Source organism: Trachypithecus francoisi, unplaced genomic scaffold (assembly GCF_009764315.1).
Source record: "Trachypithecus francoisi isolate TF-2019V2 unplaced genomic scaffold, Tfra_2.0 Lachesis_group11, whole genome shotgun sequence".
NCBI classification, from domain to species: Eukaryota; Metazoa; Chordata; class Mammalia; order Primates; family Cercopithecidae; genus Trachypithecus; species Trachypithecus francoisi.
The window spans coordinates 122,790,732-122,817,980 of record NW_022681456.1 but is presented as its reverse complement, the minus strand read 5'-3'; the positions used below and the strand labels follow the sequence as shown (position 1 = coordinate 122,817,980).

The following is a 27,249-nucleotide window of genomic DNA, read 5'->3' as shown; positions in this document are numbered from 1 at the left end:
TCCCCCCTCCCCCTTCCCCATGATAGGCCCCAGTGTGTGATGTTCCCCTTCCCGAGTCCAAGTGATCTCATTGTTCAGTTCCCACCTATGAGTGAGAACATGCGGTGTTTGGTTTTCTGTTCTTGTGATAGTTTGCTAAGAATGATGGTTTCCAGCTGCATCCATGTCCCTACAAAGGACGCAAACTCAAGGGATGAGTTAATTTTTAAATTCCTTCCCTAAACTAACAAGTCTGTCTACTTTTATCTTTGATCTAGAATTAGTACTAATTTTTTCCATTTGGATTGGGTAAGAGCCTCTTTTGACTGAAGCTTGCTCAGCACCTAAGTAAGTGATGTACATAAAAGACCTCTAGTCCTGGCCGGGCGCGGTGGCTCAAGCCTGTAATCCCAGCACTTTGGGAGGCCGAGACGGGCGGATCACGAGGTCAGGAGATCGAGACCATCCTGGCTAACACGGTGAAACCCCGTCTCTACTAAAAATACAAAAAAAAACTAGCTGGGCGAGGTGGCGGGTGCCTGCAGTCCCAGCTACTCGGGAGGCTGAGGCAGGAGAATGACGTAAATCCGGGAGGCGGAGCTTGCAGTGAGCTGAGATCCGGCCACTGCACTCCAGCCCGGGCGACAGAGCGAGACTCCGCCTCAAAAAAAAAAAGACCTCTAGTCCTCTCCTGCTCATCTCCATCGGTTAGCACCTCGCCATGATTAATCCAGAGCTGCGGGATGGCAGACCTGATGGCTTCATACGTCGGACAAGTAAGTTTTACAGAGTGAATGAGAAGGAAGTGAAGGAAAGATAAAACAAAATACAGGACAGCTTAAAAATGTGGACTGTTTACTTATGGTGGAAGTCGACTAAAGTAAGTGAGGCATGGGGAAGCACTTCTGGAGGATTGTGGAAGCCTCCTAGAGCATGTAGAGTTTTATGTCTGCAAGAGAGGGTATAAACTTGTGTGTAGGAAGGTTTTGGGGGAGAATTGTATGGTACGTGTATTATATCTCAATAAGGATGTTTTTAAAATGTACTTTCACAGGGAAAAAATTGCTTTACACTTTTATACAGAATAAAAAGCAAATGCTTCACTCTGGAAGGAGGCTTGACGATTGTGACTTAATGAGACTGAAAAGAACTTTTCAAAAAGTGTAAGATTCAGCTAAGGCTAACAATGGAGTTGGTTTTCAGTGGATTGAAACATAAACAAACCAATAAATAAAAACAAGGTACACATACAAACACCCTCCATTCACAATAGTTCAGAGGGTTTATGTTAAAGAAAACAAATGAATTGTATGCCAAATGACTGGAATAGGAAGCCTGCCAAAACTTTAAGACAGTGAAGAGATAAAAAGTAAAATCTTGAAATCGGTTACGGACTCCAGCTGAAACCTCTGTTAAAGTTTACTGGTATGAATTCCCAGGACAACTGGGATAATTCTCTTAATAATAAGTAAGCCTGATACTCTTAAAGTTTGAAGAGATCTCAGTAGCTACCTAATAAAATTTTTCATTTACCGTGCCATTTTTAGCTATAGCACTTCCAGCAGCCTATACTAAAATGTTTTCAGTGATAACATCTCTCAGACTTAGAAGACTTTCCATTTTAATTTAGGGACGTTCTAATTAGAAGTTTCTTTAGGGTAAGGTTAAATTTACCTCCTTGTATATTCTAACTATCGGTCATAGTTATGAACTCTTGATCTATGAAAACTTTATGAGAAAAATTTTTAAATTATTCTAAATTTTACACACTGGAAATTAGTATTACAAAAAGAAATAAGATTCCATTCCTTTATCCAAATAAATTAGTCAGGCTTGTCTGGGTAACAGATTTAAGAGTTTAGAGAGTATAAAGTGGAAGAAAATTTGTCTCATTGCATAATGAAAAGAGGCAAAATATGAAGTACTGTGAAGGATTTACTGAAAGATTATGAGAAAACCAGGCTGCAGGAATCATTAGAACATCTATTCTTAGAATTTAATCAAAGCATAATAAAAATGTTCCAAAAGAAAAGAAATAAAATGAAGAAGAGCCAAGAACGCAATAAAAACCAAATGAAAATAATAGTTATAGAAATATAATCTTTGAAATAAGGAACATTTTGAGGAGTTAATTAGTAGAATGGATGCTGATTAAGAATGAATAAGACCTAGGAGATGCTATTATAAACATGACAGAAAAGAAAACAGTTAGAAAATATAAAATAAAAGCTGAGAGATATGAAAAATAGAAGTAGAAATGCTACCTTCTAGATAACAAGAATCTGAAACGGAGAGAGAGAGAAAAAGAATAGTGGGCAGGAAATATTTGAAGAAATAATATTCCAACTTCTAAAATTAATAAAAGCCAAACACCTCAGACTGAAACTTCAAAAGTGTGCAAACAAAATAGATAAGAAAAAACGTGTATCTTGGTACAATGGAGTGAAATAAAAATATACAAAATAAAAAATAGAGGTAACAGGAGATGTTAATGAAAAAGAGAAGAAATGAGAAGGATAACAAATCAAATGGTGGCTATTAGAAAAGACTAAAGAACAAGATGTCTAAAAGTTTGCTGAAGAAGATACATTAAACAAATACTAAAATTTAATAAAACATTATGGAAATAATTCATCAATTATTATGGGGCAAACTCCGTTCTCTTAAAAATTTATATATTGAAGCTCTAACCTCCTCTACCTCAGAATGTGACCTGGTTTGGTGATAGTGTCTTTACCACGTTAAAATTAGGTCGATAGGGTGGGCCCTAATTTAATATTATTGGTGTTCTCATAAAAAAGGAACATTTAGAGACAGACCCATTTACAGGGAGAATGCCATCTTCAAGCCAAGGAGAACAGCCTGGAACAGATTCTTTCCTTACAGGACTCATAAGGAACCCATCCTACCAGCATCTTAATTTCAGACTTCTTGTCTCCAGAACTGTATGACAATGCATTCCTGTTAATTTTAGCCGCCCAGTTTGTGACAACGTATTAGGGCAGACCTAGCAAACTAAAACATTAATACATTTATAAATATAAGAAAAAGAACAGGGAGGTCTAAAAAATATAAAATACCAAAATGCAATGAGAATAAATAAATAATTGTAGAACTATAGAAATTAAAAATAAATAAATTGAAAAGGCAACTAAAATCGAGTGATCTACTGATCTTTCAAGAAATAGCTAATTTTTGTATTGGACATCTTGCTTCAAAAAATAGCAAAATGAGAAATTTATCCCAATTTAATAGACTTTTTGATTTCCAAACAAGGTCTGAACAAGACAATAAGAAACAGACTCATATTCTTATGAAATTAGAAATAGAAATCCCAAGAAAATATTTATTTTCTATATACAACAAAGCAGTTAAAAATTCATATTTAAGTGGCTTTATCTTAGGAGTGCTTTGATATCAGAACAGCAGTGCAAGCTACCCCATTAAAAATTTTTGAAAGTCCACACGATTATTCAATAAGTGTATTTGATAATAACAAGAAAACATTTGACAACATTCAATGTCTGAGATAAGTTCCTCTTAAGAAACTAGGAATAGAAAAATTCTTTTTTAAATTGCTAATGTTGTATGTTAAATTTATAGCGCATTTTTACAGTGCTTAATAATGAAAATTTAAACATTCTTTTTAAGATTAAAAACAAGAAAAAAATGTTCACTGTAACTACTACTGTTTAGCAATAGTGTAGTATAATGCTAAAGGTAGCCAGTGATATAAGAAAACAAAGGAAATTATAAAGGAAAAGGATTACAGTGGAAGAGTTGTATCTGCAATATTTTCAGATAATTTGATTATATAAAACTAAATACCAACAGAATCAACTAGAAAACTATTAGACATAATACCAGAGTTCAACAAGGTTACTTAAAAGTGCACATTTAACAAATCAATACTATTTCGGTATACTAGAAGTGTTGTTTTTATTTAGTTTTTTTCAGCTTTTTTTGTTGTCACCGTGAGAACGGTAGGGATGACTTCCAATCTATTGCAAATATCACATGCCAGAGCAGGAATGAAGGACATGTATTTTAATTAAAAATAAAAACTGCTAAAGAGTTTTCCAGCCGGGCGCGGTGGCTCAAGCCTGTAATCCCAGCACTTTGGGAGGCCGAGACGGGCGGATCACGAGGTCAGGAGATCGAGACCATCCTGGCTAGCATGGTGAAACCCCGTCTCTACTAAAAATACAAAAACTAGCCGGGCGAGGTGGCGGGCGCCTGTAGTCCCAGCTACTCGGGAGGCTGAGGCAGGAGAATGGCGTAAACCCGGGAGGTGGAGCTTGCAGTGAGCTGAGATCCGGCCACTGCACTCCAGTCCGGGCGACAAAGCGAGACTCCACCTCAAAAAAAAAAAAAAAAAAAAAAAAAAAAGAGTTTTCCAAAACACTTCTACATTTTTGTACTTCAACCAGTGGTGTATGTGTTTTGGGTGGTCTATATCCTGCTAACACTTCATACTGTCAGTCTTTTTCATTTTAACAGTACAAGTGACAAGTAGTCATATCCCACTGTGGTTTTATTTTGCATTTTGCTTGTGACTAATAATATGGAACATCTTTTATGTCTTTATTGATCACTTGCGTGTATTCTTTTGTAAGTATTTGTTCAATACTTTGGTTCTTTTTTTAATCAAGTTGTTTGTACTATATCTCTAAATTACAGACCTTTTAATATTGCCGATACTAGTCTTTCTAGTTGCATACATGTATTGCAACTATTTTCTCCCAGTCTGTAACTTGCATATTTATATTCACAACAGTGTCTTGTATTTTAAAATGGGCAGTTTTAAATTTCTTTCTTTCTTTCTTTTTTTTTTTTTTTTAAGACACAGCCTCACTCTGTCGCCCAGGCTGGAGTGCAGTAGCACAATTCTGATCACTGCAGCCTCCACCTCCTGGGTTCCAGTATTCTCTTGCCTCAACCTCCCAAGTAGCTGGGATTACAGGTGCCTGCCTCCTTGCCTGGCTAATTTTTTTGTATTTTTAGTAGAGAAGGGATCTCACCATGTTGGCCAGGCTGGTCTCAAATTCTTGACCTCAGGTGATCCACCCACCTTGGCCTCGCAAAGTGCTGGGATTACAGGCATGAGCCACCATGCCCTGCACTTAAATTTCAATTAAATTCAATTTATTATTTTATTTTAATTTTACACTGTACTTTCTCTTCTCTATCTAAGACATCTTTACTAATTCTCATGGTCACAAACAATTTATTTTATGTGTTTTAGAAATGTTATGGTTTCAAGTTTTGTGTTCAGGTCAATGATATGTCTTAAATACATTTTGTAAAATGATGTTGTAGTACAGTGAAGTCTTTTTCTCTCAGTTGTTTCAGTACCATTTGTGTAAGACGTGGCTTTGCCCATAAATTACTCTTTCGAGTGTCTGAAATTTGTGCAGTGGTTTTTGTCTTTTCCTCTTCCTTATTCTTCATTTCTTCCTAATCTTGAAAAAAAAAAACCCACATTTTGTGTTTTCTATCTTTAGCTATTGTTTCTCTTGATGTAAGATAAATTACCAAACTCTTCTTCTTATCAAACATTCTCTTTGTAAACATCTTAGAATCTGGCTTCTCTCAATCTCTTCTTGAAATTACTTTGTTGCACATTATCTGTAGTCTGGTGATCATGAAAACTAATAACTTTTGGTTTTCATTCACTAAGGCTGCTTTAAGCTCTGAAGAAACAGAGAAAGCTTATGACTTCTTTTTAAATTTTTCTTTCTTCGAGTCCTGTTTTCTAATACTTAAACATAGGTTTGTATATGTACATGTATATATACATACATATAAAGCATATATATGCACATAGACATGTATACATATATGTATATATAATCTATGTTTATGCACATATGTACTATATGCACATATAGTCATGCACCGCAGAACAATGTTTTGGTCAATGACAGATTGCATAATGACAATCGCTCCATGAGATTACAGTGAAGCTGCCCTGTAAAGATGTACTATTTTTGATCTTTTATATGGTATTTTCACTGTACCTTTTCTATGTTCAGATGCAAGTATTTAGCATTGTGTTATGATTGTCTGCCGTAATTAGTGCAATAACATGCTATCCAGGTTTGTAGTCTAGGAGCAACAGTCTGTAATATATAGCCTAGGTGTTAGTAGGCTATACTGTCTAAGTTTGTGTAAGTACATTCTATGATGTTCCCACAATGACACAATCACCTACAGGCACATTTCTCAAAATATCTCTCCATTGTTAAGCTATGCATGACTGTACACACACATACATACACACACACACACACAACACATTCTTCCTAGATTGTTTCTACATCTACTAATGATATATCAGCTACAATTACTTTATCATTAATAGAATTATTATTTGTTCTTAACTTCACAACATTTCCATGAGTGTCAAATCCTGAGTCCTCTCTAATTTTTTTTGCTTACCACAAATAAATAAATTACTGCTTTTATCTTGAATATTCTCTTGCTGAAACACATTGTTTCTTTCCTCCATGGCTTAAAGAATAAAGAAAAAATATGTCTCTCATTTAAGGTCTTCTGTCATGACCTTATGACTCCTTTCTTTCCTGTCTTCAATTCTACTGCCTTATATATCTGTTATAAACATTTGTTCTGATCATGGACCTTTTGATGATCTTTATGCTTTTTTCCTGACAATCCCCCATTCAAACTATTTCTACCTTTTGAGTAACCTTTCCTTTCCTTCCTCATTCCCACAAGACTAAGTGATTTCTCCACTCACCACTCTCTCCAGCTGAACAGCTATAGCAATCATTTTTTGGTACTTATCTTCCTTGTACTTTGTGATGGTTTACTATCCTTTGTCATTTTGAGATTTATATACTTGATTGAGGGTTTCCTGATTAACAATTTAGGAGAGGAATACACCAGTAATAATATCCAGTGCTTATTCAGAAATTTTATAATATATGTTGATTTAATTTGCAGTTTGCAACTTTAAACCAACCTGGAAGATTTGCCTTTGTCTGTGCTTCGTGATTATTATTCTTTCTGCAGCTTGCATTATTATGATAGGTGAGTGGTTTAATTCATACACTTTCTATGGTTTTTCACACCTGACAGGTCCATGTATATCTCAAGTTTAACTCCAAATCTCCCAGATCTAGAGTGATTAAAGGGTTTTGTAGACACCTGTCCTCAAGTTTTTACCAGTTCAACAGTTTTTACCATAATCCTTGCCTCTCCCCAAAACACTCTCAGTTTTATAATAGAATTATGTTCTCGACTTTATAGTCCTTGATGCTTAAGAAAACTAATCTTAAAATCTTAGATGACCACCAGATGGCAACAGCAATAGTTATGTTACTGAAATGCCAGGGGTTCAGTCTATTTTTGCTCATGGCACAGAAAGCCAATCCCGGAGACAATGACTATTGCCAGGGAAATAGGATTTTTATTTGAGTGGTGTCAACAGGGAGAATGGGAGATCAGTCTCAAATTCGCCTACCCAACTGACTAAAATTAGGGGTTCATATAGCAGGAAAGAAAGGTAACTGTTTGTGAGAAAACAAGAATTAGGGAAAGATAGCGAGGATGTTAGGCCTGGTCAACAGGAATTAGGGAGGGACAGGGAAGAAGAGTCGGTCAACAGGGAACAGGTGGTCGGTGAGGCAATCACGATGGTGGGGTCCGTGGTCTGGAAGTGGTGATCTGGTGACTTTCAGTTTCCGGTTACTATCTGGGAGGCCTAAAGGTCAGATGCCTAAAGAAGGAACTCAAATAAGACCCATTTAAGTTTCAAGTTTTAAAACTAGGAGGATCAATGTCTATATTTATAAAAAAAAAAAAAACCCACATAAACATCAGTTCTATGGGCTTGTTACAGATAATTTTCTTTTTAAGAGTTTGTGAATTAGTGAGCTAATGTTAAATATACTGTACTCTGTTTTTTGTATTTAATCCTCATTAGGCTAGGATACAGGTACAGGAAAATCCATTTACAGACAAAAAATATACAGGATACAATAAGTAAGTTGCTTCTCACAAATTACATTCCAGACCTAGGATCAAAAACCTTGGCTGTATAACTCTAATGCTTGATAAATTTTAAAAATCTTGCAGCTTGACCTTCATAATTGTAGCATTCCTTTAATTTCTTTTTAATCAAGAGTAAGTTATGTCACTAATTGTTTGTTCTATAAAACATTTATTTATTTCTATTAGCTGGGAGGCAAAATTTTACCTCTACCCTCTCAGGGTTTTTCTGCTGGGCCTGAGAATGAAATTGGCACAGGACACATCAACTTGAGCAAAGCACATGTGTTTAGTTAATACAAGTTTGACGTGACATGCATGTCTTCCTTATGAAAGCCTAAGATGCAGGTAGAGTTGAACACTTATATATTGAATTCAACAAATGGTAATAAATTATTAAAATGTGGCAACACAGGGGCTTGGTCTAGGGTAATTACTTGGGTGGAAAAAAGACCAGAAAGACAAATGTTAAATTAACAAATGTTGTTTGTACATATTTCCTTTGGCCTCAACTACCTATCCTTGATTATAAGAATGTTACTTTCCCTCTGGTATAGAGAGGACATCTTCCACGTAGGTATTTTATCTCCTGCTTATAAGAAAAAGAAGGAAGCTCAGAGTGTTTTGTCTTGCATCTGCTGTTTTAAAAGTGCCTTTAACTCCAAAGAGTCTATAAGCCAGACTGACATATTTCGGGGCATCATGTTCTGAACTCCTTCACTATCATATTAAGTTAAATGAAAAAAAATAAAGAAATAATGGCATATGTGACCTGTTGGCAAGACTGTCTCATTGGAGTTGCAATATTTGTAAAAATGAAGTTAAATTTCCTCGGTTCTATGGGTTTATTTGGTGAAAAAGATCCAAAGGTAGAATTTTAAGTCCTGAGCCATGGCCAAATAGTCCCCAGCACTTGATTTTTCATATGCATCGTTTGCTTAATTTAGCACTTAAATTTTGCTAAGTAGCACTGCTATTTGTTTTGCTTTGTTTGTTTTGTTTTGTTTTCCTTTGGTTTGGTTTGATGTGGATGGGTTTGGTTTTGGTCATTCTCAAAAATGCTGATTGTCTTCTTGTTTATAGTCTCTTCTGTCAGTGTAGTCTTAGAGCTTAATGTTATTGCTGTTTAAACATGGAAGTTAAATGTAGACAAAAGTTTCTACAAGGAGTTTTTATATTCATTTATTCATTGATTAAAAAGAGCAGAAAGACAAAAGAAGACATTTATGTGGCCAGTAAACATATGAAAAAAAGCTCATCATCACTGGTCAGTAGAGAAGTGCAAATCAAAACCACATGAGATACCATCTCAGGCCAGTTAGAATGGCGATCATTAAAAAGTCAGGAAACAATAGATGCTGGCAAGGCTATGGAGAAATAGGAACACGTTTACACTGTTAGTGGGACTGTAAATTAGTTCAACCATCGTGGAAGACTGTGTGGCAATTCCTCAAGGATCTAGAACCAGAAACACAATTGATCCACCAATCCCATTACTGGGTATATACCCAAAGGTTTATAAATCATTCTACTACAAAGACACACGCACACATATGTCTACTGCAGCACAATTTACAATGGCAAAGACCTGGAACCAAGTCAAATGCACATCAATGATAGACTGAATAAAGAAAATGTGGCAAATAAACACCATGGAACACTTTGCAGACATTAAAAAGAATGAGTTCATGTCCTATGCAGGGACATGGATGAAACCAGAAGCCATCATCTTCAGCAAACTAGTACAGGAACAGAAAACCAAAAACCGCATGTTCTCACTCATAAGTGGGAGTTGAATAATAAGAACCCATAGCCGCAGGGATGGGAGCATCACACACTGGGACCTGTCAGGGCCTGACAGAATGAGTAAGTTGTCTCTGGCAAATGCTGCATTCCAGACCTAGGATCAAAAAGCTTGTCTGTATAACTCTAATGCTTGATAAATTTTAAAAACCATGCAGCTCGACCTCTATAATGGTAGCATTCCTTTAATTTCTTTTTAATCAAGAGTAAAGTTATGTCACTAATAGTTGTTCTATAACATTTATTTATTTATTAGCATCAGGAGGCAAAATTTTACCTGTACCCTCTCAGGGTTTTTTTTTTTTTTTTCTTTTTGTTTTTGCTGGGCCTGAGAATGAAACTGGCACAAGACACATCAACTTGAGCAAAGCGCATGCATTTATTTAGTATAAGTTTGACGTGACATGTATGTCTTCCTTATGAAAGCCGAAAGATGCAGTAAGAGTTGAACACTATATACTGATTTAAACAAAGAGTAATGAATTGTGAAAACGTGGCAAGTCAAAGGGGCTAGATCTAGGGTAGTTAATTAGGTGGAAAAATGACCAGAAGGATAAATGTTAAATTAACAAATGCTGTTTGTACACATTTTCTTTGGCCTCAACTACCAATCCTTCATTATAAGAATGTTACTTTCCTTCTGGTATAAAGAGGATATTTTCATGTAGGTCGTATTTTATGTCCTGCTTATAAGAAAGAGAAGGAAGTCTAGAGTGTTTTGTTTTGCATCTGCTGTTTTAAAAGTGCCTTTAACTCCAAAGAGTCTGTATGCCAGAGTGACATATTTCAGTTCTGAAATCCTTTACTATCATATTAAGTTTTGTGAAGAAAACAATGAAATAATGGCATATGTGACCTGCTGCAAGACTGTCTCATGAAAGTTGCAATATGTGTAAAAATGAAGTTGTTACATTTCCTCTGGCTACGATGGGTTCATTTTGTGAAAAGCATCCAAAGGTAGAATTTAATTCCTGAGCCATGTCCAAATAGTCCCCAGCACTTGATTTTCCATATGCATGCTATACTTAATTTAGCACTTACATTTGGCTAAGTAGCACTGCTGTTTGTTTTGTTTTCGTTTGGTTTGATTTGGTTTGGTTTGGTTTGATGTGGATGGGTTTGGTTTTGGTCATTCTCAACAATACTGATTGTCTTCTTGTTTATGGTCTCTTCTGTCAGTAGTCTTAGAGCTTAATGTTATTGTTGTCTAAACATCTGGAAGTTAAATACAGGCAAGAGTATCTACAAGAAGTTTTTATATTCATTTATTCATTGATTAAAAAGAGCAAACAGACAAAAGAAGGTATTTATGTGCCCAGTAAACATGAAAAAAGCTCATCATCACTGATCAGTAGAAAAGAGCAATTCAAAACCACATAGACACCATCTCAGGCCAATCAGAATGGTGATTATTTACAAGTCAGGAAACAACAGATGCTGGCAAGGCAGTGGAGAAACAGGAACACTTTTACACTGCTGGTGGGACTGTAAATTAGTTCAACCATCGTGGAAGACAGTGTGGCGATTCCTAAAGGATCGAGGACCAGAAACACCATTTGACCCAGCAATCCTATTACTAGGTGTATACCCAAAGGTTTATAAATCATTCTACTATATAGACACACACACACATATGTTTACTGCAGCCGTGTTTACAATAGCAAAGTCTTGGAACCAAGTCAAATGCACATCAATGATAGACTGGATAAAGAAAATGTGGCACATACACAACATGGAACACTATGCAGCCATAAAAGAGAATGAGTTCATGTCCTTTGTAGGGACATGGATGAAGCTGGAAGCCATCATCTTCAGCAAACTAACACAGGAACAGAAAACCAAACACCACATGTTCTCGCTCATAAATTGGAATTGAGCAGTGAGAATACGTGGACATAGGGAGGGGAACATCCACACCAGGGCCTTTCGGAGCCTGACAGAATGATTAAGTTGCCTCTCACAGACAATTCATTCCAGACCTAGGATAGAAAAGCTTGTCTGTGTAACTTTAATGCCTGAAAAATTTTAAAAACCATGCAGCTCGACCTCTATAATGGTAGCATTCCTTTAATTTCTTTTTAATCAAGAGTAAGTTATGTCACTAATAGTTGTTCTATAACATTTATTTATTTATTAGCATCAGGAGGCAAAATTTTACCTGTACCCTCTCAGGGTTTTTTTTTTTTTTTTTTCTTTTTGTTTTTGCTGGGCCTGAGAATGAAACTGGCACAAGACACATCAACTTGAGCAAAGCGCATGCATTTATTTAGTATAAGTTTGACGTGACATGTATGTCTTCCTTATGAAAGCCGAAAGATGCAGTAAGAGTTGAACACTTATATACTGATTTAAACAAAGAGTAATGAATTGTGAAAACGTGGCAAGTCAAAGGGGCTAGATCTAGGGTAGTTAATTAGGTGGAAAAATGACCAGAAGGATAAATGTTAAATTAACAATGCTGTTTGTACACATTTTCTTTGGCCTCAACTACCAATCCTTCATTATAAGAATGTTACTTTCCTTCTGGTATAAAGAGGATATTTTCATGTAGGTCGTATTTTATGTCCTGCTTATAAGAAAGAGAAGGAAGTCTAGAGTGTTTTGTTTTGCATCTGCTGTTTTAAAAGTGCCTTTAACTCCAAAGAGTCTGTATGCCAGAGTGACATATTTCAGTTCTGAAATCCTTTACTATCATATTAAGTTTTGTGAAGAAAACAATGAAATAATGGCATATGTGACCTGCTGCAAGACTGTCTCATGAAAGTTGCAATATGTGTAAAAATGAAGTTGTTACATTTCCTCTGGCTACGATGGGTTCATTTTGTGAAAAGCATCCAAAGGTAGAATTTAATTCCTGAGCCATGTCCAAATAGTCCCCAGCACTTGATTTTCCATATGCATGCTATACTTAATTTAGCACTTACATTTGGCTAAGTAGCACTGCTGTTTGTTTTGTTTTCGTTTGGTTTGATTTGGTTTGGTTTGGTTTGATGTGGATGGGTTTGGTTTTGGTCATTCTCAACAATACTGATTGTCTTCTTGTTTATGGTCTCTTCTGTCAGTAGTCTTAGAGCTTAATGTTATTGTTGTCTAAACATCTGGAAGTTAAATACAGGCAAGAGTATCTACAAGAAGTTTTTATATTCATTTATTCATTGATTAAAAAGAGCAAACAGACAAAAGAAGGTATTTATGTGCCCAGTAAACATGAAAAAAGCTCATCATCACTGATCAGTAGAAAAGAGCAATTCAAAACCACATAGACACCATCTCAGGCCAATCAGAATGGTGATTATTTACAAGTCAGGAAACAACAGATGCTGGCAAGGCAGTGGAGAAACAGGAACACTTTTACACTGCTGGTGGGACTGTAAATTAGTTCAACCATCGTGGAAGACAGTGTGGCGATTCCTAAAGGATCGAGGACCAGAAACACCATTTGACCCAGCAATCCTATTACTAGGTGTATACCCAAAGGTTTATAAATCATTCTACTATATAGACACACACACACATATGTTTACTGCAGCCGTGTTTACAATAGCAAAGTCTTGGAACCAAGTCAAATGCACATCAATGATAGACTGGATAAAGAAAATGTGGCACATACACAACATGGAACACTATGCAGCCATAAAAGAGAATGAGTTCATGTCCTTTGTAGGGACATGGATGAAGCTGGAAGCCATCATCTTCAGCAAACTAACACAGGAACAGAAAACCAAACACCACATGTTCTCGCTCATAAATTGGAATTGAGCAGTGAGAATACGTGGACATAGGGAGGGGAACATCCACACCAGGGCCTTTCGGAGCCTGACAGAATGATTAAGTTGCCTCTCACAGACAATTCATTCCAGACCTAGGATAGAAAAGCTTGTCTGTGTAACTTTAATGCCTGAAAAATTTTAAAAACCATGCAGCTCTACCTCTATAATTGGAGCATTCCTTTAATTTCTTTTTAATCAAGAGTAAGTTATGTCACTTAGAGTTATTCTATGAAACATGTATTTATTTCTATTACTTGGGAGGCAGAATTTTACCTCTACCCCCTAAAGGTTTTTCTACTGGGCCTGAGAATGAAATTGGCACAAGACACATCAACTAGAGCAAAGCACATGTGTTTACTAAATATAAGTTTGATGAGACATGTATATATTCCTTATAAAAGCCTAAAGATGCAGTTAGAGTTGAACACTTATATACTGAATTGAACAAAGGGTAATAAATTATGAAAATGTGGCAAGGTAAAGGGACTTGAACTAGGGTAAATAATTGGGTGGAAAAGTGACCAGAAAGATAAATGCTAAACTAACAAGTGTTTTTTTTTTTTTTTTTTTTTTTTTTTTTTTTGAGACGGAGTCTGGCTCTGTCACCCAGGCTGGAGTGCGGTGGCCGGATCTCAGCTCACTGCAAGCTCCGCCTCCCGGGTTTACGCCATTCTCCTGCCTCTGCCTCCAAGTAGCTGGGACTACAGGCGCCCGCCACGTCGCCCGGCTAGTTTTTTGTATTCTTTAGTAGAGACGGGGTTTCACCGTATTAGCCAGGGTGGTCTCGATCTCCTGACCTTGTGATCCGCCCGTCTCGGCCTCCCAAAGTGCTGGGATTACAGGCTTGAGTCACCGCGCCCGGCCTAAACTAACAAATGTTATCTGTACACATTTCCTTTGACCTCAGTTACCTATCCTTGATTATAAGAATGTTACTTTCCTTCTGGTATAGAGAGGACATCTTCCACGTAATTATTTTATCCCCTGCTTATAAGAAAAAGAAGGAAGCTCAGAGTGTTTTGTCTTGCATCTGCTGTTTTAAAAGTGCCTTTAACTCCAAAGAGTTTATATGCCAGAGTGATATATTTCAGTTCTGAAATCCTTTACTGTCATATTGTTTCATGAAAAACAATGAAATAATGTCATATGTGACCTGTTGCCACACTGTCTCATTAAAGTTGCAATATGTGTAAACATGAAGTTGTTACAATTCCTCTAGCTACTATGGATTTATTTTGTAAAAAGGATCCAAAGGTAGAATTTAATTCCTGAGCCATGGCCAAGTAGTCTCCAGCACTTAATTTTCCATGTGCATGCTATGCTTAATTTAGCACTTAAATTTGGCTAGGTAGCACTGTTTGTTTTGGTTTGGTTTGGTTTGGTGTGGTTGGTTTTGTTTGATGTGGATGGGTCTGGTTTTGGTCATTCTCAAGAATACTTATAGTGTTCTTGTTTATAGTTTTTTCTGTCAGTGTATTCTTAAAGGTTAATGTTATTGCTGTCTAAACATGTGGAAATTAAATATAGACAAGAGTTTCTACAAGAAGTTTTTATATCATTTATTCACTGGTTAAAAAGAGCGGAAAGACAAAAGAAGACATTTATGTGTCCAGTAAACATATGAAAAAAAGCTCATCATCACTGGTCAGTAGAGAAGTGCAAATCAAAACCACATGAGATACCATCTCAGACCAGTCAGAATGGTGATTATTAACAAGTCAGGAAACAACAGATGCTGGCAAGACAGTGGAGAAATAAGAACACTTTTACACTGTTGGTGGGACTGTAAATTAGTTCAACCATCGTGGAAGACAGTGTGGTGATTCCTCAAGGTTATAGAACCAGAAATACCATTTGACCCAGCAATCCCATTACTGGGTATATACCCAAAAGATTATAAATCATTCTGCTACAAAGACACACACACACATATGTTTACTGCAGCAGTATTTACAATAGCAAAGACATGGAACCAAGTCAAATGCGCATCAATGATAGACTGGATAAAGAAAATGTGGCATATATACACCATGGAACACTATGCAGCCATAAAAGAGAATGAGTTCATGTCCTTTGCAGGGACACGGATGAAGCTGGAAGCCATCATCTTCAGCAAACTAACACAGGAACAGAAAACCAAACACCGCATGTTCTCACTCATAAGTGGGAGTTGAACAATGAGAATTCATGGACACAGAGAAGGGAGCATCACACACCGGGGCCTGTCAGGGGGCAGGGGCAAGGGGAGCTAGATCATTAGGACAAATATCTAATGCATACGGGGCTTAAAACCTAGATGACGGGTTGATAGGTGCAGCAAACCACCATGGCATATATATACCTATATAACAAACCTGCACATTATTCATATTTATCCCAGAACTTAAAGTTTAAATTAAAAAAAGAGTAGAGACAGGTAGAGGGAGTTGAAACACATTATATTGTATATGCTGTGTAATAGCATGTATCCACTTCTGAGCACTACAATAAACAATAATAATAACTCATGATGAAGTAGGGAGTGCAGCCTTTGGGGTCTGCCCTACATGTGAGCATTTACTTGACTCTTTACTACTTACATTAATTTATTCAAACATGTGGAATGCATGGACTTGTCTTATTCTAAATACTTAGCACCTAAATAAAACCATGAGACAGTAAATCTCCAACCAATGTGCTTTTCATTATTATTCCATATTCTTCAGCACTGGATGTTAATGAAATAAAACAAATGTTTCACTAATTCTTATGTTTCACTTATGTGTTGTCCTTTATGGCAAATTTCACTTTCCTAGCTTGGGTGTTTTCATAGGTAAAGGAAAGCCTCCATTTCTTACCCTAACCTTTGAAGCATAAATTTCATGCAGATCTCCAGCAATCTACTTTGTTGCATAACTTATAGCTAAATTGTGTGCATTATTTTTGCCAGAATGTCAGTATAGATTATGAGAAGCTAGTGGTTCCATTTCTCAAAATAGAAGTCAGGAAAATAGATAAAATATGTATTGCTTGATCACTAAATGATCTTGCTTACAGACGGGGTAAATTAATTCATCCTCATTCTAGGGGTGAAGCTAACTTACAGGCCTCAAACCACGGGAGCAAAAAGTAAAATTAATACACAGAATGAGTAGAAACACTTTTTAACTTGTGCTTTATCTGATCATTTCTTTCTTTTTTTCAGTCAAATGGCCAAAATGTGATAAACGTGTGGCATGTTCAGGGGACTGGCTTGCAGTGAGAGAGAAGTGTTTCTATTTTTCTGATGATACCAGAAATTGGACAGCCAGTAAAATATTTTGCAGTTTGCAGAAATCAGAACTTGCTCAGATTGATACACAAAAAGATATGGTAAGAAAATAGAAACGTCTTCAGTAATTTCAGAGATTGTTTGTATAAAAACAAAATAAAAACAATAATAGCTAATACTATAATACAATTTATCCTTGAACAACATAGATTTGAATGGTGTGGGTTCACTTATGCATGGATTTTCTTCCCTCTCCCACCCTTGAGAGGACAGCAAGAGCAATCACTCCTCTTCTTCCCCCTCCTCAGCCTACTCAATATGAAAACGAGGATGAAGATGTTTATGATGCCTCACCTCCACTTAACGAATAGTAAATATATTTTCTCTTTCTTACGATTTTCTTTTTTTCTTTTTTTTTTTTTTTTGAGATGGGGTCTCGCTCTGCCCCCCAGGCTGGAGTGCAGTGGTGCGATCTCGGCTCACTGCAAGCTCCGCCTCCCGGGTTCACGCCATTCTCCTGCCTCAGCCTCGCGAGTAGCTGGGACTACAGGCGCCCACCACCTCGCCCGGCTAGTTTTTTGTATTTTTAGTAGAGACGGGGTTTCACCAGGTTAGCCAGGATGGTCTGGATCTCCTGAACTTGTGATCCGCCCGCCTTGGCCGCCCAAAGTGCTGTGATTACAGGCGTGAGCCACCACGCCCGGCCCAATTTTCTTAATAACATCTTCTTTTCTTTAGATACCTTTATGGTAAGAATACAGCATATAATTCAAATAACATAAAAATATGTGTTAATTTACTTTTATGTTATCAGTAAGACTTCCAGTCAACAGTAGGCTACTAGTGGCTAAGTTTTCTGTTTTTGTTTTTTGCTTGTTTGTTTTTAAGACAGGGTTCTCATTCTGTCGTCTAGACTGGAGTGGTGGTGCAATCTCAGCTCACTGCAGTCTTGAACTCCTCGGCTCAAGCAATCCTCCCACCTCAACCTCCTGAGTAGCTAGGACTACAGGTGCACACCACCTTGCCTGGCTAATTTTGTTTATTTTTTGTAGAGATGAGGTCTCACTATGTTGTCCAGGCTGGTCTCAAACTGGGATCAAGCAGTCCTACTGCCTCAGCTTCCCAAAGTGCTGGAATTAGCATGAGCTACTGTTGCCCAGCATGGTTAACTTTTTGAGGAGTCCAAAGTTATATACAGTCTTTTGACGGTACAGATAGTCAGTGCCCCTAACTGCCACATTGAATCAACTGTATATGACAATATGTGCTAAACAGTGTTCTAAGCACTGAAACTATAAAAACTCATGTAATCTACTAACACCCATGAAGGAGTTATATAACTCTTCCTGCTTTAAAGATGAGGAAAGTCAGTCACAGAAATGTTATATAACCCAGTCAACGATACAGCCATAAGTTTTTGAACTGGGATTTGAACCCAGGTAAGATGACTAGTAATGCCATGTCCTTTACCACAATGCATACTGTTTATGTATCTAAATGTCTTCATTAAATGTTCTTAGATTATTGAGTCGATTATTTTTTAACCCTTTTCAATTTGCATTCTACCAAGCATAGACAGAAAAAATTAAAATAAAAAAATACAGCTCTTGGAATTTAGAGACAAAGATATGAAGAAAATATGTGCCCTTTGAAGAAGCAAGTGAATTAATGGAAGTAAAGAGGGCAAAGAGGGAGACATGTAGACTCTCGGGACACAGAGTTAGAAAATATATTAGTTTTTTTTTTTTTTTTTTGAGGCGGAGTCTCGCTCTGTCGCCCGGACTGGAGTGCAGTAGCCAGATCTCAGCTCACTGCAAGCTCCGCCTCCCGGGTTTACACCATTCTCCTGCCTCAGCCTCCCGAGTAGCTGGGACTACAGGCGCCCGCCACCTCGCCCGGCTAGTTTTTGTATTTTTAGTAGAGACGGGGTTTCACCGTGTTAGCCAGGATGGTCTTGATCTCCTGACCTCGTGATCCGCCCATCTCGGCCTCCAAAGTGCTGGGATTACAGGCTTGAGCCACCGCGCCCGGCCAAAAATATATTAGTTTTTAAAGAAAAGCTGGGGGTTAGGGACTGGCCAAGATGGCCGACTAGAAGTAGCTGGTGTGTCACATTGGGGCCTATCATGGGGAGGGGGGAGGGGGGAGGGATTGCATTGGGAGTTATACCTGATATAAATGACGAATTGATGGGTGCTGACGAGTTGATGGGTGCAGCACACCAACATGGCACAAGTATACATATGTAACAAACCTGCACGTTATGCACATGTACCCTAGAACTTAAAGTATAATAAAAAAATAATAAATAAATAAATAAAAAAGAAGAAGTAGCTGGTGTGCAAGGCTCTCGCAGAGAGGAACTGAAGGTGTGAGTAAATACAGCACTTGGAACTGAAACATCCAGGGTACATGCAATGGAACTAACCAAGGAAACAACTTAATCCATGGACAATGGAGAAAAGCAAGGCAGGTCGATGGCCAACCTGGGAGTGACATGGAGCCAGGGGAACCTCCCCTTGCCCAGGGAAGTTGTGAGTGAATGTGCAACCCCTGGAACCCATGCTGCTCCCATGGATCTTTGCAACCCTCAGGTTGGGAGATCCCCTTGTGAACCAACTCCACCAGGGCCTTCAGTCTGACACACAGAGCTAAGCGGAGCCTCAGGAGAGCAACTGCTCAGGCACATGCAGAGACCAGGGAGCCTTAGATAGCCAGGCTTTCCAGGCTTCCCAGCAAAAGTAGTTGCAACTCCAGCAAAGAGGGAGGTCAGACCCCCATACACATCCCTAGCAAAGGGGCTGAATCCAGGGGGCTCAGCAGTGACATTCTGTAGGACCCTCTTCCATGGCAACTCACAGGATAGGACCCGCTGGCTTGGAGTTCTAGCCAGCCATCAATAACAGCATTGCGCCTCCCTGAAACAGCTCCTAGAGGGAGATGCAGGCCACTATCTTTGCTGTTTAGGTGACTTAGCCATCCAGCCTTCAGGGTTTGGAGAGTCCAAGTTGACCGGGGCGGAAGTGGCACCCCGGCACAGCACAGCTGCTCTACAAAAAAGTGGCCAGACTGCTCTTGTAAGTGGGTACCCAATCCCATTCCTCCTCACTTTGCAGGATCTCCAACCAGAGTCTTTAGCTGCCTCCTACAGGTGTGTTTGGGCCAGTAATAGGTGTGTACCTCCCTGACACAGAGCTCACAGAGGGAGGGGCAGGCCACCCTCTTTGCTGTTTTGCCGGCTTCACTGTTGGTACCTACAGGGATCAGAAAACCTGAGGTGAATAGGGACTGTAGATGGCCACCAGCATACCATGGCAGGCCTGTGATAAAGTGGCCAGACCGTTACATGGGTGCCCATCTCCTTGTCTCCTCACCAGGAGGGTCCTCCAGGCCTGGGCCTCCCGCCCCCCCTCGCAAGAGCTACTGAGCCAGTAGCAGCTCTGGAATGTCCTAGACAGAGCCTCCAGAGGCAACTGAAAACCTCTCTGCCACTGCCTCTGCACTGGAACTGCCCTTGCTGCCCTCAGACTAATGAAGGAGCCAAGACCCTAAGTCTCTCATCCACATCTCCAACAAGTTGCAGGAGAGGAGGCCAGTCCATCTCCACAGGCTCTGCCGGCCCACTTTGCTCATCACCAGACATGGAACCCCCAGCTTGGGCCCACAGCACAGACCCTCCATCCTGGGCTGATTGCACTGAATGATTGCTTAGTTGCATCTCTCTGGAGTGAAGCTCCCAGGAGAAAAGCAAAAGGCCATTGGCCTTAACCACTACTAAGGTCTCTTCCATTGCTGCCTCCAAGTTGGGGAAGAAACAATCACTTTGATAACCCAAGAGCTGCAGTGGGCAGCCTAAGAGTGCCAAGCCGCAATCTACAGCCAGCACTCAAGAGAGAGAGAAACCTACATTTTCAGAACATTGAGAGAGAACAGAGCTGCAACTATGAGGAAACATAAGGGAGCCACACAATCCAACAAGTCTCCCAACTGACAAATTTGTTCAAGCGCCACCTACTGGATTACACCTCAAAGCTTCAACACCAAAAATGTCTCAGTAACATAACCCCCTCTAAAACCAAAGACAAGAAGTCACCTTCAAATAAAGACCCTGCCCAAAGTTTCAGCCCTATGAAAACATACAGAAAAGAGGTCTATTGACTGTACTAAATATACACTGCAGGTAAAGTAACACCCACATGCAGTGATGAGAGAGAATTAATGCAAGAACACTAGTAACTGAAATAGCCAGAGTGTCATATGTTCTCCAAACAACTGCACCAGTTCTCCAACAAGAGTTCTTAACCAGGCTGAACTGGCTGGAATGACAGAAATCCAATGCTATTCCTATCAAACTACCAATGACATTCCTCACATAACTAGAAAGAAAAAACTATTTTAAAATTCATATGGAATCATTAAAGAGCCCAAATAGCCAAGGCTAAGCAAAAAGAATAAAGCTAGAAGCATCATGTTACCTGACTGCAACTATACTGCAGGGCTACAGTAACCAAAACAGCATGGTACTGGTTACAAAAACAGGTAGTGGTACATATAGACCAATGGAACAGAATAGAGAGCCCAGAAATAAGGCCACACACCTATGACCATCTGATCTTTGACAAAGCTGACAAAAAGAAGCAATAGGAAAAGAACTCCATATTTAATCAATTGTGCTGGAATAACTGGCTAGCTATATGCAAAAGATTGAAGCAAGACTCCTTCCTTATATCATATACAAAAGTCAACTCAGGATGGATTAAAGACCTAAATGTAAAACCCCAAACTATGAAAAGTTTAGAAGAAAACCTAGGCCATACCATCCTGGACATTGAACCAGGCAAATTTCATGACAAAGACAACAAAAGCAATGGTAAAAAAAAATGCAAAAACTGACAAATGGTATCTAATTAAACTTAAGAGTTTCTGCACAGCAAAAGAAACTATTAACACAGTAAACAGGCAAACTACAGAATGTGCAAGCTCGGCATCTGCTGAAAGTCTAATATCGACATCTATAAGGAACTTACACAAATTTACAAGAGAAAACCCTATTAAAATTGGTCAAAGGACATAAACAGACACTTTTTAAAAGAAGACATACATGCCACCAACAAACATATGAAAAAAAGCTCAACATCACTGATCGTTAGAGAAATGCAAATCAAAACCACAATGAGATATCATCTCACACCAGTCAGAATGGATATTATTACAAAGTCTCAAACTATAGATGCTAGCAAGGTTACAGAGAAAAGAGAACACTTATACACTGCTGGTGTGAGTGAAAATAAGTTCTGCCATTGTGGAAAGCAGTGTGGCAATTCCTCAAAGAGCTGAAAGCAGAACTACAGTGGTTGCAGTGGTGTTTACATGATTGATTTATGATTCTTTTGTTGTGGATGAGTTAATTTTTAAATGTCTTTTCTAAACTAATCAGTCTGTCTACTTTTATATTTGATCTAAAGTTAGTACTGACAGTTTCTATTTGGATTGGGTAAGACTCGCTTTTAATTAGTAAATTGTTCATTTAAGACAGAAGTTTGTTCAGTGCCTATGTAAATGATGTACATAAAAAACTTTCCAGTTCTCTCCTATTGATCTCAATTAGCACACTGCCATAAATAACCCAGAACCATATGATGGCAGATATGACAGATATAACTATTGGTTAATGGGCTTAATACTTGAGTGATGAAATAATCTGTAAAACAAACCTTCATGACACAAGTCTACCTGTGTAACAAACCTTCACATATACCCCAGAACCTAAAATAAAAGTTAAAAGAACAAAAAGCTAATGAAAAGGTTTGTCACTTAATAGCGAAAATCCAATAGAGGAGTGACTAAACCCATCATTTAATAGATTTCATTGCAGTAAGTTATATTCATATTGAAGTTAGTGTTATCTCTGATTATATAAAAAAAAATACAGTATCAGTGGCATTCATACTGTAGTATCTAATCAAAGTATTTTATCACCAGATTTTCCTATTGTCATAGTACTTATACTTTCCATTAAACTACTCCCCCTGCATCCCTTTTTTGTGATTTTAGGAAAGGTGCCTGTGCACACAAAAAATATATATGAGCATTAGTTCTCTGTCATCCTTGAAGATGATGCTGTATCAGATCTCATAGAACCTGCTTAGGTCCTATATTGTCATCTAGGCAAATTTAACATCAAATTAATTTATAGCCTATGTCATTCACTCTGTGACTAGAACGTATGAATGGTTTAGGAATTTGAACTTGAAGGAAATAAAGTTAAATATGATTTTTTCATTAATTTCTCTCTTGAGACATGGAAGTTACCTTCAAAGATAATCAGAGTGTAGCTCAGAGTATCAATGACTTGATTGTAGCCCAACTATTTGGAGATACTTAAGATGCAAAAAAGCAAAATGAAAATCATTCTGATAAAACTAACCCAAATATCAACATCTGTGTGTGCAGTTTGTTGTTGTAGAAGCATCAGGGAAGACAAATTAGAATGTGAATCCTAAAAGATAGAATAATTGGGGTGGGAAGCATGTTCAGCAATGTGCTGTCACATATTAAGTAATCGCTGATTCCCTTTGCTTTGTGAAAGGAATTTTTGAAGAGGTATGCAGGAACTGATATGCACTGGATTGGACTAAGAAGGAAACAAGGAGATTCTTGGAAATGGACAAATGGCACCACATTCAATCATTGGTGAGTTTCCAATGTATTAGGAATGTTCTTATTCTGGTGTCTCTTATGAAAAATTTTAAAGCATTTTGAGTTGTATTATTACAAACAAATCTTTCTATTTTCTATGTGTAATTAACTTTTCAGTCTCCAATCTATGATGTATGCCCGTTCACTTTGAAGCATACCCTAGAGCAACCCATTTTCTTCTCACCTTATTAAATAACACACAGTGAAATTTTCCATTTTTATTTTTATTTGTTATTTTATCTTTATTGTCAAGCTCTTGCTTGATAATTAGTGCTCTTTTGCTAATTCAAATTTAATCATTCTGCAAATTTTAAGTCAAAACTCATGTGCTACTTGTACTTCTTTCCAACTAAAGTTTCTATAAGATTTCTTTGTCTTTAAAGGGTTAAAGACTTTATAGTTGTCTTTAACATTTCAGATGCCCACCACAATGAATACTATTTATTTTTATTTATTTGTTGCTTATTTTATTTATTTTTATTTCTGTTAGCATTTCCTGGGTGGGTTAGAATTATTAAAAGTATTTCTTGGATTAAAATGGTTGAGGATTGTGTAGTTGTCTTTAGCTTTCCAAATGTTCATCATAAGAAATATTATATTTATTTTTTAAATTTTTGGTTTTTTTTAGTTTAAATTTTTATTTATATAATTGGTTCTTGGATACATATGTATCTCTGCCTTATTATTTTAGTAAAGTGCTAGATTTAAAAAAACCAATAAAACAAATATTGAAATATGCAAGACAGGACAAATTATACTTATACATAAGGAAAGATTTGCTTATAAACAAGGAAAATTAATAAAAAAATGTATATTTTTTATTTTACTGTAAGTTCCGGAATACAAGTGCAGAATGTGTAGGTTTGTTGCATAGGTATATGTGTGCCATGGTGGATTGTTGCACCTATCAATCCATCACCTAGTTTGGAGCTCCACATGCATTAGCTATTTGTCCTAATGCTCTTCCTCCCCTTTCCCCCACCCCCTACTGCCCCCAGTGTGTATTGTTCCCCTTTCTGTGTCCATGTGTTCTCACTGTTCAGCTCCCACTTATGAGTGAAAATATTCAGTGTTTGGTTTCCTGTTCCTGTGTTAGTTTGCTGAGGATGATGGTTTCCAGATTCATCCATGTCCCTGCAAAGGACATGAACTCATTCTTTTTTTATGGCTGAATAGTATTCCATGGTGTATATGTACCACATTTTTTTAAACCAGTCTATCTTTGATTTCCATTTGGGTTGATTCCATGTTTTTGCTATTGTAAATAGTGCTGCAATAAACATATGTGTGCATATGTGTTTATAATAGAATGATTTATATTCCTTTGGGTATATATCCAGTAATGGGATTGCTGGGTTAAATGGTATTTCTGGTTCTAGATCCTTGAGAAATCACCATACTGTCTTCTACAATGGTTGAACTAATTTACATTCCCACCAGCAGTGTGTAAGCATTCTTATCTCTCCACAGCCTCACCAGCATCTATAGTTTTTTGAGTTTGTAATAATTGCCATTCTGACTGGCATGAGATGGTATCTCATTGTGGTTTTGATTTACATTTCTCTAATGGTCAGTGATGTTGAGCTTTTTATTTCATATGTTTGTTGGCTGCATAAATGTCTTATTTTGGGAACTGTCTGTTCATATCCTTTGCCTACTTTTTGATGTTTATTTTTTCTTATAAATTTATTTAAGTTCCGTGTAGATTCTGGATATTAGACTTTTGTCAGATGGGTAGATTGCAAAGATTTTATCCCATCCTGTTAGTTGCTTGTTTACTCTGATGATGGTTTCTTTTGCTGTGCAGAAGTTCTTTAGTTTAATTAGATCCCATTTGTCAATTTTGGCTTCTGTTGCTTTTGACATTTTCATCATGAAGTCTTTGCCCATGCATATGTCCTAAATGATATTGCCTAGGTTTTTTTCTAGGGGTTTTATGGTTTTGGGTTTTACATTTAAGTCTTTAATCCATCTTGAGTTAATTTTTGTATAAGGTGTAAGGAAGGGGTCCAGTTTTAGTTTTCTGTGTATGGATAGCCAGTTTTCCCAGCACCCTTTATTAAGTAGGGAATCCTTTCCCCATTGCTTGTTTTTGTCAGGTTTGTCAAAGTACAGATGGCTGTAGATGTGTGGCATTATTTCTGAGGTCTCTGTTCTGTTCCATTGGTCTGTGTGTCTGTTTTGGCACCAGTACCGTGTTGTTTTGGTTATTGTAGCCTTGTAGCATGGTTTGAAGTCAGGTAGCATGATGCCTCCAGCTTTGTTCTTTTTGTTGAGGATTGTCTTGGCTATATAGGCTCCTTTTTGGTTTCATATGAAATTTAAAGTAGTTTTTTTCTAATTCTGTGGGGAATGTCAAAGGTAGTTTGATGGGAATTGCATTGAATCTATAAATTACTTTGGGCAGTATGGCCATTTTCACAATATTGATTCTTTCTATCCATGAGGATGAAATGTAAAAAACAATATTGTCAGCAGTCTCTTAGGTTTCTATTGCAGTGTGTTTCAAAAGTACCAAGCAAATATGAATCTTATTTTTACTCTTTGAAAAAGTACATTTACTAAAATTATGCCAGAAAACTGATATCTTAAAATTCAGGAATCTTTGAATTTGGCAAACGCTCTCTTTCTTTGCATATAGATAGAAAGAAGAAAGGAAGAAAGGAAGGAAGAACAGAAGCAAGCAAGGAAGGAAGAATGGGAAGGAAAGAAGGGTCTTACCTCTGTCTTTGTGTATCTATATGTGTCTATCTGCCTATCTACAAGTTGTTCTAAGTAGGGTTACAGATTTTAACTCCAACAAACACTTATGTCCAGTCTTATTTCCCTTAATATGCCAGATATTTTAATGTAGCATATGGTGATGGGTGGGTATATTTTCTGGGAGCTCAGTATTTGGTATAATATATTTAAAATCACTCTATTCTTAATTGTCTTTTTGATTACAACTGTAAGTGGTTCCCAGACTGATTTAGAGTGTTCTTTTTCAGGTTTGAAATTATAGGGAACGGATCCTTTGCTTTCTTGAGTGCTGATGGAGTCCATAGTTCCAGAGGATTTATTGATATCAAGTGGATTTGCAGCAAACCTCAATATTCTTTATAGAGCAGAAAAAACTTGAAAATGACTATCACACTTCAAGATTGAAAGAAGAACTAACTACGCAAAAGTGGTTCTCTCATTCACTCTATTATAGAATAAGAACCTTGTGAGTAATAAACAAAAGAACCAAACATGACTGAATACATGAAGGATTATAGACAGAACTTTATAAATTCAAGATATATATCTGCTCCAATATGTGCAAAAATCAGAAAAATCCTGATTCTACTAAGAACTCAGAGCAAATAAAATAACAATATACAATTAGGTGACCTGTGGCTACAATGATGGTTTTAATAAGTCAAATTAAAGGGATCTATATTGATAGGCCAGCCAAGAAGTACAGCTTAGGAACACTTTTACACTGTTGGTGGCACTGTAAACTAGTTCAGCCAGGAGGGTCAATTTCTATGTAAACTTTATATAGAATTTCATTTAGAAAACTAAAGTAGTTGGATTAAATATGTTTGATAAAAGGGTATAGCCACATGGCATATTCCTTCAAATAGTCATTTTATGCTTACAGCATTTTAGTACTTTATAGCCAGCTGTAAGTTTGATTTCTTTTTAATGAAAATTGAGAACACTGAACTTGGAGGAAATGCCAGTGAAAGAAATGGCATAACTATAGCC

General features: G+C 37.4%; 1 protein-coding gene across 1 annotated transcript; it reads left to right on the top strand.

Moving 5' to 3' along the window:
• Window positions 1–657: 657 nt before the first annotated feature.
• CLEC2A (C-type lectin domain family 2 member A) lies at window positions 658–26,721 on the top strand. The gene is made up of 5 exons (XM_033223463.1): window positions 658–755; window positions 6,946–7,032; window positions 16,750–16,916; window positions 23,405–23,508; window positions 26,505–26,721. The coding sequence occupies exons 1-5, from the start codon at window positions 701–703 to the stop codon at window positions 26,617–26,619; spliced, it is 528 nt and encodes a 175-aa protein (XP_033079354.1). The 5' UTR covers window positions 658–700; the 3' UTR covers window positions 26,620–26,721.
• Window positions 26,722–27,249: the final 528 nt, after the last annotated feature.